Below are 21,266 nucleotides of genomic sequence, written 5' to 3' on the forward strand. Positions count from 1 at the left end.
CTGTTGCTTCTGCATAATTTGCTGCAGCCTCTGCACCAGCACTAACTTTACCTTGCCATTTAATTTCACGTAGACAATTTCTTCACTCAAATCTTAAGAACTAGTCTCTTTGAGCTTCAACCTTTTTGTCTGCAGCTCCCTCATTTCTTGCAGCTTTTTTTTAATTGAAAAAGAGAAGCCTCATTCCAAATCAGGCATTGGCCTATGAGAATGTTGTGGCTGTCTGGTCTCCTTTCCAGACCATAAAACTTTCTGTATTTCGGCAAGAAGACTTTTCACTGTCATATCATTCATGGAATTCAGTGGCACAGCATGTTCAGTCTTCTTCAAGAACTTTTCCTTTGTATTCATAATATGCCTAGCTGGTGTAAGAATATCTAGCTTTTTTATTTAAAGTAAGAGACTTGGGACTCTTTCTTTGAATTTCATTATGAGAGGCCACTGTGGGATTATTATCTGGCCTATTTTCAATATTGTTGTGTCTCAAGGAATAAGGAGGCCCTAGGAAAGAAATGGAAGAATGAGTTCTCTGTGTAGCAGCCAGAACATTGGTCAATTAACTTTATTCTGTGGCCACAGTTCATGGCACCCCATAAAAATTATTGTCATCACAGTTCACTAATAATAAATCACTGTAACTGACATAACAAGAGTGAAATAGTATGAGAATAGCTAAAATGTGACACAGAGGCACAGCATTAGCACATATTCTTAGGGAAATGGCATGGATGGACTTGGATTTGATTGATATAGACTTATCACAGACTCTTTACTCATAAGGATTGCAGTATCTGAGAAATACAAAGTAGAGTGCAATCAAATGACATGTGTCTGGCTAGTAGATTGAAATGGTTATATTGAATCTAGATTATGTCATATTATAGTTTCTTTGCATTTTGTATTCTCTGTGAAGATAGTTATTTGCTCCTCTAGGCATCACATTAATTTGCCAAAGTTTAACATGCCCAGAAAGTGTAATATTCCCCTCAATGTAAGATTACAGCATTTCAATTGTCTCAGGATAATTTAAGGATAATTTAAATTATGATGTTATCACAATCCCCAAATTTCAGTATTTTTACAGTAGTTTTATTTCTTAGTTATGTAGTATGGTGACCAGAAGCTCTTCTCAGTAACTAGTCATTATACAACCCAAGGTGATAGAGCAACCACCATGTAAAACATTACCAGTAACAGTTGCATAGAGATATCAGTGCAAGATATCACAATGCCAAGTGGTGTGGCCTGAATGTGCTACATAACTGTGAGCAAGAACCTTTCCTCACAGGTAGTTGACCAGAGCCAGTTGCATGACCCCACCATTCATAATGAAGCAATAAAGCACAGTAAGTACCTAAACCCAAAGAGCCATAAATATTTGGAGAGCAGCTTAGCAATAGTGGATGCATAGCCTGAGCTGGCCATGTCCTATGATCAGATGGTGACTACCCAATTGCCATTGTTGTCAGAGAGCCTTCATCCAATAACTGATGGAAACAAATGGAGAGACTCACAGTCAAACATTAGGCTGAGATTGGGGAATTCTACTGAAGATAGGGAGGAAGGATTGTAGGAGCCAGGCATCAAGGACATCACAAGAAAACCCACAGAAACAACTAATCTGGGCTCATAGGAACTCAGAGTCTAAACCAACAACCATGGGGCCTGCATGGGACTGATCTAGGCCCTCTGGATATGTTAAGATTGTGTAGATTGGTCTACTTGTGGGACTCCTAACATTAGGAGCATGGGATATTCCTAATGCTTCGTCTGGTTCTTGGGAACCTATTCCTCATACTGGATTGCCTTGCCCAACCTTAATACAAGGGGAGGTGCTTAGTCTTACTGCAACTTGATATGCCATGCTTTGTTGATACCCATAGGAGACCTGCCCCTTTCTGACAGAAAAGGAGGAGTGGATTGAGATGGGACAGAGGGATAGGGAAGTAGGGAATGGGAAGAGAGGAAGGAGAGGAAACTGTGGTCAAGATGTAAAATAAATAAACTAATTAATAAAAAAATTTAAAGTACAGAATTAATAGTACTATGTTGATTACTGAATACATTGTAGAATTTGCCCCTCAACATTGTATTGTATCTCCTCCCTTACCTAACTAGTTACAGTGTTAAATATCAAATATTTGCCAATAAAATTTTATATGAACATATTGTGGATCATCTTTTGTATATATCTTATAGATTTATTTAATTCTATGGATACTTTTACCTCACTCTCACCATTGCCTATATAGAATTCATTAATATGGATATATTATTTTCAGTGCCATGAAAAACATGTTTAGTTTGTTCCTAGATTTTTATTGCATGTGTACTGATCCTTCTTATGCATGTATTTCTATGTACATACATTTGGAGTTCTTTAGTAGGTTCTGAGAAAAGAAATTTCTAAGTACTTTTTAATGTGTACCAAATATTACCACATTGCCTTCCAAAATGCTGTATAACAATATCATAATTAGTATATAAAACTGTAAGCTACATATTTGGAAGAATATTGTTACTATTTTGATTGAGCAAATTGTTGGACAGTGAAGGATTTAGATAATAATAATCATCAAATTGATGATTCACTTTTTGTCTAAACAGCATGCACTTTGCCCACCACTTTTCAGTTTGCACATGAGAACAACTCTAAAATATTACTAGTCCCTTTCGTGTGCAGCACTTTTGGTTATATATTAATTTTCAGACATAATTACCTGGCTACCTCTAGCTGAAAAGGACTGTTAGGAAAGTGAAATTTTCATTTTTTGAGGACTATGCTTAAAGTTAAAACCTGAGACTAGTAATCACCATTGTTTGAAAAGAAGAAATTCTATGTCATACATGTTGGCTTATTAGCATTTTGTCTCTGAGTATTTGTGAAATCTGTGTCCCTTTTGCTCTCGCTCAGAAGTTGCTGTTTCCTTCTCTTAACTTTGTTGTTCATTTTATTAGTTTTTTCCCCTTTTCTCTCTTGTAAGTTTTATGTATCTCTTTTTCTCTTCTTTATATGTATATTTTTCTTCCCATATGTGTCTTATCTCTATTTATTCCTGTCACTTTGTTTTCCTAAATTTGTATTTCTGGCTCTGTGATTTAGTCTCCGTGTCTCTTTTTATCTCCATTTCCAGCTACTAGAGTTATCAACAGAGTCAACTGTCCCCTCATGCAGCCGTATTGGCTTGATAGAAAGTGCTTGAGGATAGGATAGATATAGATAGAGAGAATAAACATTTTCATGATTGGTTGAAGGTTGAATTAGATAAATATTGTGGTCTTGTTGTCAATTTAAGTCATGTTGAGAACCAACCTTGCTTCCTATAAAGAGAATTTTATGAATATTGCTGCATCTTTGCTTTCTGATTAGATATGACCTTCTCTCTGTGGTCATTAGATTTCATTCTAGCTAACAACAGAATTAGAAGACGCAAAGGGATTGTGATAACAAGATTTTTAAATTCTTTAACAGCTTTGTGTATTTGTATATATGTAGGTGTGATCCATATTTATGAATAGATGATGGAAAAATACTGTGATGACTCCAAAATTCCCCTGATAGTAATAATATAATGAGAATTCATATGTGTTCTCTGTAACTAGATGATGTTTTCAGTCTACATATATCCATAAGTTAAGCTTGTTCTAGTTCCAGAAGTACAATGTGAGCACAAACTACAAACCCTATGTGTCTGGCACTTTGTGGAAGAGAAGAAAGTGTGGAAGGCAATTTGCAAACTATCCCCAAATGTCACCTGAGAATAACATCATTGTTGCAATCCTCTGTCAAAAGATTTAGTTCAATTACATTTTTAAAGATTCTCTAGTCAAGAGAGTACTACTTATATCAGAAATTGGTACTCCAAAGAAAGGAATAATAATGGATTCATTAGCCATTGTCCTATCATCTTCCTCCTTTACAATTCTGCACATGGCCTTTGGTGGCTGGGGTAGTGTGCCAACCCTAGGGAATCAAAAAACACAAAGCTCTCTGGGGGAATATGAACTACAGAAGTAAGAACTATTGCATATTTATGACAATGGTAAGGAGAACAGACTATTTTTTGGGGAAAGGTAATTTCCAAATAATTGAATAGCAGCAAAAGTGCCATCATAGTAGGTATTATGCATGCTCCTATACACTTTCTTCACACAACAGTAAGCTGGTTGTAAAATCACCAAGAGGAAAGTTATAATGCAATAAACCCAAGATTTCCATGGGAAAGCTCGAACTGCTTCTGACACTTTTATTATTTAAACAGATATGTGGAACCATATGTTTGGAACCCACTGGTCAGTCCTAAGACATTCCTTGATCAATGATGATATTTCAGGCTGACTGCTGCTGCAGATGAACACTGCTAGGAGATTGATTACACTGGCCTTTCTCTTTGACTGTTTGAATTGGCAGTTTGGCAGATTTTCTCTTCCAATGGGAAATCTGAATCATCCGTTGAACATACTGTAAACTGCTTGGCTTACTTTCTTTTCCCTTACCATTTAACATATATAGGTTCATCTTCACTGCCTTTCACTTGACTAAGTGTTGTATTGCTCATTCATCTCTACAGAGGGGTTATACTTCCTTAACACCCAGGAGACAAAGTTTGTTATCTTATGATTTGGTTTGGCATTGCAAGTCTAGAAAAAATAATTTATTACTCTTTAAAACATCTTGCTATGATCATACAGACTCAAAGTCAAAAGCACTTTTCTGTAATTTTTTCTAATGTCATGATTTTGGCTAAGTCACAACTGTAGCCAGAAGGTTTCTCTGGTCGTGTCCAGCTCTGCATTCCTGCAGCAGCTTATAAAATAATCATATAGAGGGTTACTATTATTTTCAAAATATATGGCCTATGGCAGGCTTCTTGCTAGATAGCTGTTTCATTTTAAATTAACCCATTTTTATTCTTCTATGATTTGCTACATGGCTGTGGCATTACTGGTCTGCTGTTATCTTGCTTCTCCTTTGGTGGCAGCTGGTATATCCCCAGTCTCCACCTTTCTCTTTCCTGTCTCACTCCTTGGATTTCCTGCCTGTCTCTAAGCCAAGGCAGCTTATTTATTAACCAATGGGAACAACATATATTCACAGAATATAGAAAGACATCCCCCAGCACTTCCCCTTTTCTATCTAACCAAAGAGGAAGGTTTTAGCTTTAATATAGTAAAATTATATATAGCAAACAGTTATCAAGCAAGAATTACAGTTACAATATCTAGTCTATTTGTATTTGGCAAAATTAAAGAATATTTTATAATCTATCCTATATTTGTGAGTCTAAAGTTTCATATTTAATTTCTTTTATCATAACCAAGGGAAATTATAACTACTTAGTCTTCAACTACATCAAAGACCCCAGAAGGATATATTACTAAGTAAACAGGAAGAACATTGTAAGCAGCTTCTAAAAATCTGGAATGACAGAGACATGGAATCTGATTGCTTTTGCGTATAGCAGTAGAAGCCCAAGTGGGTTTCAAGGCAGCTACCTAGTGTGGTATCAGTCCGAGATGGGGGTCCTGAGAGTGCCACAACTCATGAGGAGAAAAGCTAAAATGATTCTAGCCCACATTTTGGGGAGACTCTGGCAGCGAGCAGCTTGGGCTTGAGCTGGGAACTGCAAGGCCATGGGCAAGTGGCTTTTTTTGTGAATTTGTGCCACAAATGTTGGAATACCAGATGAACATGAATTGTTAAACAGTCTTATTAATAAAAAACCCAAAGCCAGATATTGGGGTGAAAGCTAAAAGATCAGAGAGGCAGAGCAGTAAGCCCTATGAAATCCTCCACCAAAAGAGTAAGCTCCTCTCTCCAGCCTACCTTATCACACAATTGTTTCCTTCAAAAGTAAAATCATGATAATAATGCTCCAATGAATTTTTGAAAGATCAGAGGCCTGTTGAATTCATGGAACCAAATTTTATAATTTAAAAATGGTGTGTGGTAGTGACAGTGGTTAGGAGCTATGGAGAGAAATACACTATGCTGACCACAGCACTCTTGTGAAGAATTTTATTGGGGAGAAGGGAGAGAAGGGAGCTGAGGAGAGAAGGAGAAGAAGAGAAATGGAGATGGGAAAGTTGGGGGACAGAGGAGGTGCACATGTGACCTTGTGGGACTAGAGAGAGAGAAAGGGGATTAGGCCCTGCCCTTTTATGAAGGGAGGTAGCACATGTGTAGAGAGACCACAGAGCAATGAGTGAATGATGCTGTCAGGACCCTGCACAGGGCAAGGTACCACCTGTGTACTGGCCAGGTCCCCAAGAGGCAAGTGTGAATGCCAAAAATAATACTATATATCATATTAGTATTACATGTCTGAAATACACAAATGCTCAATAAATTATAAGTATAAACTATAGCTTACCAAAAGCTCTTGACACAGGGTTGTCAAATATATGTAATAAGTATATACGTCCAGTTCTTCTAATCCTCATTGATCTTAAATAAGAGGTGAAAGTAAAGTGAATGTATGAAATTGTAACCAGATGTGGAGCTTTCTGTCCCATATGCTCAATTATACCTGGTGGTTGCTTCCTAAATTATCACTCAGAGGCTTATAAATTAATTATAAATGCTTTGGCCATGGCTCGGGCTTATTACTAACTAGCTCTTACATTTAAATTAACCCATATTTCTTCTCTGTGCTTTGCCTCGTGCTTTGTGGCTTGTTACCTCATTTTCTATATGTCTTTCTTCCCTAGTGGCTGGCTGGAATCTCTCTCGACTCCACCCTTCTTCATCTCCATCTTCAGTTTGAATGTAATGCCTAACCTTATTCTGTCTCACTATTGGCCAAACAGCTTTATTATCAACCAATGAGAACAACACATATCCACAGCATACAGGATCCCACAGCATGAAATAATTATGAGATTAACTTCTTCTATTCCAGTGATGATTTAACTGCTTAAAGTCATATATTAAATATTTTCTTTCACCAAGAATAGAGAAAAATTAATTATAAAAGGTAGAAATATTTCTAGGCTGTTTTTAAAAACTAAGTTATCAGTTACTGGACATAGTCTAAATATTTTGGGAATTTAAGAACATGACCATTTGGTGAATGGATTCCTAAAGATCATTCTCAATAATCATGTGGTTCACTAATTATAAGATAACAAAATAATTAAACAGTCCTTTCTGGGAAAGTTAATGTAACTTTTAGATAGCTTTCAGAAAGAAACAGTGAAGATACAATTATAGTTATAATAGCTTGAGAGTGGGATAGTATGGGTAAATCCTAAAAATTTAAGCAGCATGATTAAATTGGTAAAGCAAAAAAATAAAACTGAGCACTGCAGGAGGAGTTAAGTAGGATATGAGGTAATTGTTTTTTGTGAAAGTCACTAGGGGTTATAGAAGTTTTAAATAGGAAGGTAAGGCAGAGGAGCTAGAATAGGCATGAGATCCAGGGAAGATCTGAAATTCTAAAGATAATATCTTCTTCTGAGCTAGAAATTTTGTTGCCATGATCTATGCAGAATGAAGTATATATAGAACACTTAAAAGTCTTTTCTGAATGCTTGTTTGGAGTCTTCAAAAGGGGGACACTTAGGACAGGGCTTAAGTTGCTTCATGGGAGTGGAGCATCAGGGGAAGGAATACAAATGAAGCATACACCAAGGACTGAGTTGCCTCTTCTTAATTGAGCACACCAAAGAGTGAGGGAGCTGGACTTACAACTTGTATAAGCAGTTAAGAGGGGGGGGCAGAGCGGGAGGAGGGATGAGATGAGGATCTGTGGTTGGTATGTAAAATAAAATAAAATAAAAAAGAGCCACTTGTTATACATAACTAATAGAGCATTTACATTTTACCTCCTATGCTGGTCATGCTGTGTTTATAGCAGAAAACCCAATGGCAAAAAAAACCTAGGAAAACTTACACAGAGTAATATTAGAGTGGGGCAAGAGGGTATTTATAGGGCACTAGCAGTGTTCATGGACATAGAAAATACGCTATATAGATCATATGTGGATAATCACATTTTAGATAACAGATGTTTTATTTTAAACAAATAAATAATGTCTTTAAAGGTTCTATTCATTTGGAATCTTGAACACTTAATATCATATCTACATAGGACTTGTGTTACACTTGTTAAAGTTTTATTGACCACCAGTTACATGTCAAGCTCTATATTAAGGGCTGAAGATACAATAGATAATGACTAAGTGGCTTCCTTTCTGAAAGCTGCATTATAATGGGCAAGAAGTAGACAAAGACAAGAAAATGAGTAAATGTAACTGAATCATTGAATGTTTCAACTTATTAGATTATAAACATGAACGATTATTACTTACCCATTAGGTGCCACTTGGTATGTTTTATTCTACATATCTTTACCCTCTGGGAGATGAGAATATTTCTGATATTTTCTGATAAATATGTCAGTCTAATTCTGTAACATTTCAAGACGTTGGATAAGCTTTTCACTCTGGGGCCTTTGTCTCTATTAGCTCCAAACCACTATCTGATAGCAGCATAATCCCATTTATCACCACCAGAGTGAACATATGATTCTAGTGTTTAGGAGTTTGTGGAAGTGTATGGTATTTCCCTCCTCTTCTGGGTAACCCTTGTCCCTTCTTTGATGTTGTCTTGGAAAGAGAGTGTCTGGGGAAGGGCAATTGGGGAAAAAGAGGCATTTGTTACTGTATCTCTTCCATTTGATTGGCCATAATTGCTTTCCTGGCTGTTTTTAGGCAGACAGTTGCTGTGATAGCTTGGTGATGAGAGGATTCTCCAAATATCTCTATGGGGCATTGGAATGCTGGACTATGAGCTGGTACCATCCTATCACTTCCTTTCCTGTCCTCTGGCTTTTGGCAAGAGTAGTCTATTTATTGACTCCAACTTGGACATTTAGATGCAAATTTTGTCTTCTCTGTGTTGGGAGTAGGCAAGAAGTAGTTTAGTCCCCTTGTCATCTGGCAGTTTCCAGCACACTGTATCTCCCAGGGTTCTTTATCCCTGTAGCAGGGTTGCAGAAGTCTAGAATGTATAATAATTAGGATGGGGTGATCTCTTGTCCTCATGCAAAGCTTACCAACTCATTCTCCTTATCAGGTCTCTGTAACACGAATCTTAAAAGGCCTTACTAATAGAAAACCCAGAGCCGGATATTGGGGTGAAAGCTAAAAGATCAGAGAAAAAGAACAAGCCAGCCATGTTCTTACCTCTACAAAATCCTCAGCCTCAAGAGAGTGAGTTCATGCCTTATATACCTTTTTCTGCCCAGACATCATTTCCTGGTATTAAAGCCATGTGTGCTTCCCAGTACTGGGAATAAAGGTGTATGCCACCACTGCCTGGCTCTGTTTCCAAGTGTGGCCTTCAACTCACAGAGATCCAGATGGATTAAGGGTGTGTGCCACCACTGTCTGGCCTCTATGTCTAATCTAGTGACTGGCTCTGTCCTCTGACCCTCAAGCCAAGCATTATTAGGGTACACAATATATCACTACAAGTCTTTTTGTTTATTGGTGAGTCAAGAGCATTATAATAAGGAGGTAGCTATGTTGGTTTGCTGAGCTAGTGGCCACACTTTGGATATTTTCTGAATTTTCTATATCGAATGGATTTTTTGAATGTGGGTGTCACTGCTGTGTAAAATGTCATCCTGCCATATAGATAAACAAAAGAGCTGTATGTTCTGATGATTCTAATGAAGAAGGTGAACAGTCATAGAGGGCATGGCACTCTGGAGCCTGAAGTATGAAGAACACTAGTGAGATCCATTATCGGGGAGGGGACATAAAGAAAAAAAACAAAGGAGAAAAAAGAGTAAGCAAGAAAATCAGACTTAAAATTGGTTAGGCTGGTGAAGTCTGTGAATCTGACACATGTAGGATATTTGGAAATTATCTTCATCAAGATGAGGAAGAGTTGCTTGGGATGAAGGCTAAATGCAAATGACATGAGGAATAAATGGTCTTAAATAACCCATAGACAAATGAGATGATCCTAGTAACTGCATCAGAACCGTAAAAAGAAGAATAATGCTATGAAGTAAGACCAAAGAAATAATCAAGGAGCCTATTTTCATGTCCTTGAAAGCCAAAAGGACAGAATTCAGTTTTCACTTTGCATCTAGTTGAGAAGTTTTACACTGGGAACTGTCACATGATTTAACTCTGTGCTTTCAAATGTTCTTCCATTTCCATTAAAATAAAGCCTAATGCGAGTAGATTATCACTTTTGCACTGGGTCTTTGAAAAATAGACTAGAAATTTGGGTATCTTTTATCTGAAATGCTTGGAAGCAATATTTTTTCATATTAAGGATTTTTAGATTTTTAGAATCCTTTTATACATTTTACCAGTTGATTGGTATTCCAGAAGATTTTGGAATTTGGATTAGGACATCAATTTATAGATGTGGTGTCTTTGAGGTAAACGTGTGTGTATGTGGTTCAAACTTCATTTTCTTTTGTTTTGTGTTACAGCTGCCAAAGATCGTGAACAATGAAGCTGCCACTTCTTCTGGCCCTGGTGGTCTGTTCTGCAGTCAGTACAAATTTTAAGATGGTATCAAAAAGAAATTCTGGTAAGTTGCTGTCAACTACCTGCTACAAGGTCAAAATGTGTGTTTTTTTTTATTTTACTTGTGTGTGTGTGTCTGTGTGTGTGAGAGAGAGAACATTCATAGGACACCTACGTCTTTAGCTAGGAATGTCTTTATATCGAAATGCTTGCATTCTAGCTCTCCTGGAAAGCAGTCAAAATAAAAATGAAGTTTGTTGCCTACCACTGAGAAAATGTTGGGAAACCAGTGGAATTCTGTTAAAAGTCAATGACCAGTGTTCTCTCAGCGGACAACAAAATATGAAAAGGCTATTTAGAGTTGGTTACATTTGTTGTGGAGTAACCAACTGGGATCAAACATTTATAAATCAGAAGAGAAGAAATCTTTAAAAAGATATGTATCCTTTGCCTCCTAATTGAATGTATAGCAATATACTTTAAAGCAATGCTTTGGAAAAATATCAGTGAGCTTTAGCTCTCTATATCTGTACAGAATCCCTAATAGGAAGACATTTAAAACATTCAGTTTCAAATTATAGTAGTTAATTTCCTGAAGAGAAATTTTCTTGAGTAGAAACACCTATTCCTAGAACATGGCTGCCTGGCAGCCAATCATGATTATACTAAGAGATTAGCTGTCTTCAGTAGATATTTCAATCAAAACATAATCATTGTTTAATAACACATGAAGATGTGTCTTTTGGTTTTGATTACACATCCTAGTTATAATTACAAAGCATGAAGGAGAGTTTAACAGTTGATTTTCTGAATATAATCATTCTGCTAAGGCATTGAACAATGCATTATTATATCAAAACAAAAGACTAAGTCAGAATTTCTCACTGACTTCTAATTCCATTCTTTCCATTGAATTCATGCACTTTACTATCACTGTCTAAAATCACAGCAAAGAAGTGCACGCTAACTTTTCAAAACAGTATTTCCTGAGGTGGGCTCAAGGTTTAGTTTTTATTTTCTGAGGTTAAAGTTTACTTGATGATTAAAAGAATTAATAGTAGTCTTCTGTTAATAGCATATTAATAAGTTTTCAAAATATTGGATAGATGCATAAAATAAAAGAACAATGCTGAAGTCTGAATAATTCTGGAATGGTAATGATAGGGTACCACATTGGTGTGTCTTCTTCTTATAGACTTAGTGTTTTTAAATCACATTAGAATAATTCGGATCTCTTTTATGCTGTATTTTGTGTAAGGTTTTATCTATCATCTGTCTAACTTGGCACATCATTTGTGGCTGCCTTTCCTTCCTCCACTTTTCAAGTCACATTTTTACTTTCAATCTTGGTTCAGATTGATTGTTGCTGAAATAAAACACTTGGAGAGATTACTTACTAGCAAATGTAATCTGTTGGACCAGATCCTATTTTCCTCAGTCATTTATGTCATAATGTCACACATCTTTCAGGCATAGCACAGCCTGAAAGAGGGAAAATGAGTTAAATGTTTTAAAAGCCATCTACATTGTGATAGCTTAATTCAAATAAAACACACAATAAAAGCAAAAACAGACAAAATAAGGTGTTAACGTTTTGGTTTCTTTATTCATGAATAGACAGACTATTTGGCTTATATACAGGTGACATTCACAGATCAACTTCTTAATGTTTTGCTTCTTTGTTTTCACTTGTTCAGTGTGAGGTTATTTGTGGTTTCCTGGGAATCTTAGTTTTCTTTACTCAGTGAGGTCAAGTGCAATTGTCTTTATTAAGGAAACATTATACAGGAAGTTATTTACTTAAGGTGAAACACTTGGGTTTTTTAGTGCTTTCAATCTCTTGTTCCCCTATCATGTTGCTGCTTTCTTTGGCACAGTAACAATGATGGTACCAGAGAAAAACTTCCTGTAGGTCTGGGCAGAGGGATTGTTTTGATTGTGCAGTGTGGTAATTCCTCTTCCATCTTCCTGCTTCAGTTTATGGTGCATAGAGAGCAGACAGAAGAGTCTGATAGGTGAATGTTGGCTTGTGCTTGTCTGTATAGTTTTTGTTTACATATTTATTGTTTAATTTTATAATATAGTAAAATTTGGTATAAAATGGATAAGAAATGCTAAGTGGTCCACAGGTGATAAAAATGGGGGAGCACCTCTCACTCTTCCCTTCTGTTCAGCTTTGCCCATAAAAATCTTCCATTGCATTAGTACACATCTGTTGTTATTGTTATTATTATTATTATTATTATTATTATTATTATATGTAGGAAGTATATATTTTCCACTCTAATTTTAATAGCCAAATTTGAGTTGCTTTATCTTTGAAGAATGCTTCATAAATATTTAGCACTCAGCTTTGCTTCATGTAGTTTATGATGTCCTTTGCTTTTGTTAATTAAAGTGATCCAGGTTCAAGCATACATTTCTCTTTGTAGAGTTGCCAAGGAAACCCAGCTTCTATTTTCTTCTCATTTGCCTTCTCTGTAGTTGCAAACAGTAGAATGGTTATGTCCTCTATTCTGGCATTTATGACTGTTTAGCTCCTGATGTGAAGCTCTAATGATTTCTGTGTAGTTCATTCTAGACATGGATCCCTCTCACTGACAGCCTTACAGTTCTTGTGCCACAGGTATCTTTTATGCACCAGACAGAAGACCAAGGATAAAACTTCCTACTTCAGTCCTTGCCAAATGGGGAGACATGACTTAACAGTTGAAAGTTCTTTTTTTTAATGTTTTGTTTTGCAGTGCTGGGGATTGAATCCAAGGCCTCATGCACATTTGGCAAGCACTCTATGAGTGTACTAGTTGTAAAAATAAAAGTCTACTCCCAGAACATAAAGGAGCAAATTTCATTGTTTTGGATGATTTTAGGAAAAAAAAAACCCAACAGCTCAGACTGTGTTTCTATGTCATAGTGCGCATGCCCAACTTGCACAGAAAGAAGCAGGACTGGAGCTGGTTTACCAAATATATGTTTGTTACCTTCTCCACACTATATTTGTGATGTCAATCTACATTGTTTTCTAAATCTAGAATATTGATAAGGTCATTTGGAATGTATATTCTATTAAAATCAGTTTGCTTTACTTAAAGCTTTATGGCAATACATTGGCAAGTATCTTGACAAAAGTGAATGGCAAAAAATGCCTATTTCCTTTTCCAGTTGAAGACACATGAACCTAAAACTAAGTTTTACTAGTGTTCATTGGGGAAATTATTCTTCCTCAAAAATAGGTCACTCAAAATCTTATTTGCTGGTCTTTAGAGCTTGATAGGTGACACTTTCAGAGTACACGTGGTTGTTATCATTTGGGATATGAGGCTTTCCTCTTACATTGTCTTAGATTGCTGCCCTTGTTGCTGTTTTTGTTGCTGCTGTACAAAATTGCAAGCTGTGGTGTGCAGTTGTTGCTATTCATTTCTTCTAGCATGGATGTCCAGATCAGAGGATAAAACATCAGTGTTACAGGACTGTGTGTTTAAGTTTGTACCCAAACTGGGTCATCATGCAGTCTGTTCATCCATAGGATGACCATAGTAATCGACTTTTCTGTGATCTGCAATTGGGAATAAAATTGTAAAGCTACCAAAATGCTTAATAGTTTCTAGCAGTGAGGAGGATATGAAGACCTACTAGCACACACCGGGTACTTAGAGATACATTTTTGAATGGACATGTATAGAATCATTTAACTCTATGTAATAAAGTAATTACTATATGTGAGATTTATGAAAATTTCTGGCTGTTGATGACTGGATAGCTGTTTGTTTTCACTAGAAATGTGCAACCTTTAAGATTCCCAATTAGGTAAGTAAAAGCAAACAATAAAGGCAGAAACAGAGGTTAAATGAACTAACATAAGCCAGAGAGTTTCTCAAATCCCTTCCAAATGTAAACTGTAGAAGGAAATTTCTCTGGTCCTGCCTTGCCCAGCAGTCTGGATGAATCTCTTTCACCCTCTGTCCTACAGCCACTTATAAAATAACCACTCAGAGGCTTAATATTAATTAAAGACTGTATGACCTATGGCTCAAGCTTCTTGCTCGCTAGCTCTTTCATCTTAAATTAACCCATTTCTATAAATCTATATGTTGCCATATAGCCATGGTATTAGTGGTCTGCTGACATCTCGTTGCTCCTTCAGCAGTGGGTTTGTGTCTCTCCTGACTCTACCCTTCTTCATCTCGTCTTCAGTTTAAACGTACCACCTGACCTTGTCCTGCCCTGCCATAGGCCAATGCAGCTTTATTTATTATTCAATGGGAGCCACACACATATTCATAGCTGTTGTTCAAATTATAATAGGTCTTTTTAATTAAAAAACCTGGAGCTAGATATTGGTATAAATGCTGAAAGATCAGAGAGACAAAGAAACAAGCCATTGCCACGTCTTACCTCTAAAAATCCTCAGCCTAAAAAGGCTTTCTAGTTGAAAGGCCTCTAGCCTAAAGGGATGCCTCTGCCGAAACATCTTTAGTTCCTGTCTCCTTATGCCTTATATACCTTTCTCTGCCCAGCAATGTCATTTCCTGTCTCAACCTTTCTAGTGCTGGGATTAAAGGTATGTGACTCCAAGTACTAAGATTAAAGGTGTGCAGCACCATTGTCTGGCTCTGTTTCTCTCCTAGACTGAGTCAATCTCATTTAGTCCAGAGTAGCTTTGAACTCAGAGATCCAGACAGATCTATGTCTCCTGAGTGCTAGGATTAAAGGTGTGTGTCACCAATGCCTGGCCTCTATGTTTAATCTAGTGCCTTGTTCTGTTCTCTCATCTTCAGGCACCGTTTAATAGGGTACACAATATATCACCACACACAGCATATAGAAAGACATCCCACAGCAGTAAACAAAGTAACCTCTCTTGTGAATCATATGATTATGTAATTCTGAATAACATCAAATATCCTTTCTTTGATTTCTTTGAAAAAAGATGTTTTGTTTCAAACATGCAGGCCAGAAGTTAAGCCAGTTTAAGAATATTTATGCCATGTCACTTAACTGTAGAATATTAGATGACTAGGTAGAATATCAACAATATGCTATTCAATTTTCATTTAATAAACTTATTGTAATGGAAAAAATCCACCCAACCATCTGTGCTTTAATTTAAAGGGACTTTTAATACTTGGTACTTGAGTACTTTTGTTTCTTTAATTCAAGTGAGTTCTCTTCTAGAAATTAGATCTTTGAGGACAAGAAATGTTGTGTGGAAATGATTGGCTAGGTCACTGGAAATAGTGCAGGACAAAGTTTGGAGTGATACACAAAGTTTAGAGAAAGTTGAGAGTAGACAGAAGATTAGCCATATTAGTCAGAACTTGTGGCCTGGATCACACTCAATGAAGTGCTTACTGGACAAGATGAAAGAGAAATAATTTTAGAGTTCTTATTAATTGGGTTTTATATGGCCACAGGCATAGTATATTAAAATTAAAATTTCTTACTGAGCATGCAGCATTCTACCAGCCCTAGTGTGTCAGAGGAAGGAAAAGGAATAAAAGCTCACTCAGTCAAAATATTTACTCTTATGGAGATGAATGTATTATTAATAAAATTATAGTAATCTAATGGCATAATATATAGTTATCAAGATGATATTGATATTTAGAACATATCCATACACTAAAATGTAACTATAAATAATAGTAAGTTATAATGCAGAAAATAATGGTGTTTAAAATGTGTGCTTATGTTGATTAAAATTGAAATAGAATTTCTGATGTATTTCCACATTTATGGACAAATGGAGTTTTTTCCCCTATAAAGACGCTTTAATTGTAAATCAATAATAGCATATCTTAGACCTAGAGAGATGGCTCATAGAACCTGAGTTCAATTCTCAGTACCCACAGGGTCGCTCACAGCTATCGGTAATTACTCATATCCTGGGGAATCTAGTGTCCTCTTTTGGCCTTGGGCTTTAGTATGCACATAGTACATAAACATACATGCAGACAAAACAACCATATTAACTGAAAAATAAAATGCATAAAAACAAACTAACAGATCCTGTTAATTGGAAGTAAGTACTCTTATTGAAATATGTCACATATGAAACTCCTGGATAAAAATACAAGATAATCTGATTCAATGTTAAACTTGCATAATGCAGGATTCTAAAGATAGGAGAGTCAAAAAAGGCTAAAATCAACAGTTGACATTCTACAGATGATTAGGAACTTGAGAGCAAGTCTCTACACCCAAGTAGAACTAGAATGGACTTGAAGGAGGCAGGAGGAAAAGACATCATGGAAAAAGACATAATGATGTGTGTGGTGTATATGCCTAGGAGAAGTATTGTATTCAGTTTCAAATTGTTGGGACAAAATACTTGAGAAAACCACCTTAATGAAGGGTTTATTTTGATTCAGTTTGGAGACATAATCTATCATAGTGGGGAAGTTATGGCATCAGGAGCTTGAGGTAGCTATTCACATTGCATTTGCTGTCAGGAAGGAGAGAGAGAATGCTGACACACAGCTGGCTTTCTCCTTTATGTTTAATCTAGGAACTAACTAACTAACTAACTAACCCATAGAATTGTGCTCATGCCTGCATTTATTATTTCTATTTATTTAACTCAGTCTAGAAAATGACACACAAACATGATCAGAGGATTGGTTCAATGGTGAGGTTCAGTCTCATCAAATTAATAATCAACATAAACTTTCCCAAATGGTTGGGTACAGCAAGTTAAATGACAGGTGATCCTGGTCAGAGAGTGGTACAGATTGTATTTTTCATGGAAGTAATGGTAAATGATGGCATTTGTAATAGTTGATAGAGTTGACTGTACAGAATAGCTAGATGGGTAAGAGAAATCTGAAATGATGCTCATGCAGGAAACAAGAATTTGACATGGAAGTTTGACTCCAGGAGGACAAGTGCAATTAGTGGTTTTTTTTATATATATTTAATCAAGGTTTTATTTGGAAACATTACAAACCTATACAAAAATTAAAATGGACATACATTCTTCACCCATATTCACTAGATGTTTGATGAAAGGGTTTTTAAAAATTATAAGTTGAGAAAAAATTCTGTTTCCATGACTGTTAAGATGAAATATTTTCTCATTTGTTGAGTTAATAGAATAAATTGCAGTGAACATTTAAAATATCAACTCAATCTGCTTTAAAGAAATAAATAGTACAGGCCTCCCAAACATCTTTCATCATGATATATCATTCATCTGATATTTGCCACAAAATATTTTGCTGCTGCTTGCTTAGTTTTGCTGAGTAGTCTCGTGCTTTATTCATGAATATGGTGTCTTGGAGATGAATTTCTAAACAGTCTTATTAAATAAAAAATATGGAGCCAAATATACGGATGAAAGCCTTAGAGAGATCAGGGAAGTAGGGAAAGCCACCAGCCAACCTTACCTCACCAATTCTGCAGCTCCCAAATGTGACTTCCTTCCTTCCTTCCTTCCTTCCCTCCCTCCCTCCCTCCCTCCCTCCCTCCCTCCCTCCCTCCCTCCCTCCTTCCTTCCTTCCTTCCTTCCTTCCTTCCTTCCTTCCTTCCTGTCTATTCACACACATATGCCCTGCTCTTCTGCCATCTGATTTGCTCTCTGTCCAGCTACCTCACTTCCTCTTCCTATAAAGCTCTGTCACTTTCTTTCTGTACAGACCTCCAGACCTCTATGGTTGGTACTAGGATTAAAGGTGAGTATTGCCGTCCTTGGCTCTGTTTCCAGTGTGGCCTTGAACATTCAGAGATCCTGCTTGCTAAGTGATAGGATTAAGGGTGTGTGCTACTGCTGCCTGACTTCTTTGTTTACTTAAAATGGCTTGCTATTTCCTCTGATCTCCAGACAAACTTTATTTATTAAAGCACAAGAAAATATCACCACATTTCAGCACAAATAAAATACCACCACAATGTCCAGTTATTTTTTTAGTAGCATTGTCCTCATTAGGTTGTATAAGGATGACACTGGCTTCATAAAACGACTTCAGAAGAGTCCTGCATTTTTTTTTCCAGAGCTGAGGACCAAATCCAGGACCTTGCACTTGCTAGGCAAGCGCTCTACCACTGAGCTAAATCCCCAACCCCAAGTCCTGCATTCTTATATGGCATTTTTCATCTTCAGATGATAAATAATATTGACTCCAGCAACTGTTTGGACTTTGAATTCTGTTTCTTGGACATCAACAACTTGATGCATTGGTTTTTTTTAAATTAGATACAGGACTATGTAGTTCTCTTCCTTTTTAAGTCAGATTTGGTACTTTGTGTCTTTTGAAGGGATATATCTATTTCAACTAACTTTTAAATTCATTGGCAGGCAATTGTACATAATCATTTATTTTTTTATTTTCCATAAGATCTGGAAATCACTTTAATTTCTGATATTAATACATTTTTGAGTCTTCTGATTTGTTTAGAGATTTATCAAATTTATTGATCTTTGTTACTTGTTTGATGTTGCTCCATTCTTGTTTTGTATTTTCTTGTATGTAGTTTGTTTGTTTCTTATTTCTTAAGGTAAAATTTATATCCTGAATTTTAACCCTTTCAAATTACCAATAAAGACATTTCTCTTTAAGTATAATTACTTTAGCAGCATAGCAAAATTTTTTAATGGTTTTGTTTTCATTTTTAGTAATTCAAAATATGCCTTATTCCTACTGAGATTTCTTCTTTAACCTAGAATTATAGAAAATTATGTTACTTAATTTCCAGGTGTTTAAATATTTTATAGTTAAAATTAAATTAATTTTAAATTGCATGTTAACAGTAAAAATTGTAGCTTCTTTTTTGGTACTGGATATTTTGAAACAGTCCATCTTATAGGGAAGCTGGGTATGACGGAAAGTAAACACCTGAAAATAGCTTCAGAAAGTCCCTGAAATTTACCAGATTCACTAGGCCTATTCTTTCTAAAGACTGTATCAACAGTATAGACTGCTAAGAGTTACTATCAGATGAATCAAGTTACAAGAAGTCTGAGGCCAGGCAGCTAGCCTAGAAGCAGAAACCAACCACGTTGCCTGGAAGAGATTTAGAAGAACTAGGTGACCTGGAAAGGATGTTCTCCAACCTGTTGAGCTGCCTGCAGGCTATGCAGTGTGCTCTAAATTCCTAGCTTTAGTGTGCTGGCACCCATACTGGGGTAAGCCTTGGTGATGCAGCTGTCTTTTGGTTGTCTGTTCCTATAGTGACCCCTCTACCATATTCCTGTAAGTAATCCCAATGAAACTCACTGGTTCACCAAGTTAGACTTTGGTGGTACCTGTATACTTTGGTCTGTAATGGGATCAATATTTGTGTGTGTTTGTGTGTGTGTGTGAGTGTGTGTGTGTGTGTGTGTGTGTGTGTGTGTGTGTGTTTGTCTTGTGTCTCTGAAGGGACACAACACTGGAGATTGAACTGAGCTTCAAGAATGCACCAGGTGGTGGTGGCTCACACCTTTAATCCCAGCACTTGGGAGGCAGAGCCAGGCGGGTCTCTGTGAGTTCAAGGCCAGCCTGGGCTACTAAGTGAGTTCTAGGAAAGGTGCAAAGCAAAGCCACACAGGGAAACCCTGTCTCGAAAAAAAAAAAAAGAATGCTACATAAGTACTCTACCATTAAGCTATAATCTCTGAGCTCAGTTTGAAGCAGGGTCATAATAATTGCCCAAGTTCCTCTGAACTTATTCTTTAAAGGTTTTTTTTTCATATAGTGTATTTTGCTCATACACTTTCCCCTCCCTGATTCTTCCAAAAGGCCACCCCAACTTCATATTCTTTTTCTCTCTTAAAAAAAGAAAACTAAGACAAAACCCACCAAGATTCTAGTACAAACACACACGTGCATACACACACACACACACACACACACACACACACACACACCAAAAACCAAAAACCAAAACCAAAAAATAAAAACCTCAAAACAAAATATGGTGAAGAATAAATTCAGTTCAAATATACATTCTTCTTGTAGCCCAGACATGCTTTGAATTGGTGTTCTTTTTCTTCTTCTTCCTGAGTACATGAAGTAATAGGCCCGTGTCAACAGGGTCCAGCTAAAATTGTGCTGATTCCTAGAGTGCTACATGATATTTGATACTTTCCTAGTCCATGTAATGTTTACATCAACTTAAACACATTTGTCTCCTAAAGCATCTATTATTCCTTATGGTGAAAACTTTGGAAATTCTTTTAGTTTTTGAAACACATAGTATTTTATTAATATGTTAGTTTTTATAATTTCAAATTTAATTACATTGTGTATATGTTGGAGAAAATATAACATAACTATTTCAACCATTTGATGTTCATTGGATTTTACTTTCTGTTTTCGCTTACAACCCAGTGCTTGACAATTTTGTCAGCTTGACAAAAGCTAAAGTCATCTGAGATGAGGGAACCTCAATTGAGAAAACGTTTCTCTAAGATCCAGCTGTGAGGCATTTTCTTAATTAGTGATGGATACGGGAGGGCTCAGACATTTGTGGGTGGTGCAGCCATTTGTGGGTGGTGCCATCCCTGGGCTGGTGGTCCTGGGTTCCATAAGAAAGCAGGCTGAGCAAGCCAGGGAAAGCAAGCCAGTAAGCAGCACCCCTCCATGGCCTCTGCATCAGCTTCTGCTTCTGGGAACCTGTCCTATTTGAGTTCCTGTCCTGACTTCCTTCAGTGATGAACTATAATAAAAAACAAACAAACAAACAAACAAACAAACAAACCAGCCCAATATATCCTTTCCTCCCCTAGTTGATTTAGGTCATAGTGTTCATCATCATAGAAACAGTAACTCTATGACAGACCCTATAGGTGAACA

The 21,266-nt window shown here is 36.6% G+C and overlaps 1 protein-coding gene across 1 annotated transcript in view; it reads left to right on the forward strand.

Annotated features, from left to right (window-relative positions):
• Il1rapl2 (interleukin 1 receptor accessory protein like 2) overlaps positions 1 to 21,266 on the forward strand; it is a 1,242,609-nt gene that overhangs the window by 67,638 nt on the left and 1,153,705 nt on the right. The window contains exon 2 of the mRNA XM_036175525.1: positions 10,458 to 10,558. Within this exon, the coding sequence (XP_036031418.1) occupies positions 10,477 to 10,558 (82 nt within the window). The 5' untranslated portion in view covers positions 10,458 to 10,476. The remainder of the gene's footprint in view (positions 1 to 10,457; positions 10,559 to 21,266) is intronic.

This window comes from Onychomys torridus, chromosome X (genome assembly GCF_903995425.1).
Source record: "Onychomys torridus chromosome X, mOncTor1.1, whole genome shotgun sequence".
Lineage (NCBI taxonomy): Eukaryota > Metazoa > Chordata > Mammalia > Rodentia > Cricetidae > Onychomys > Onychomys torridus.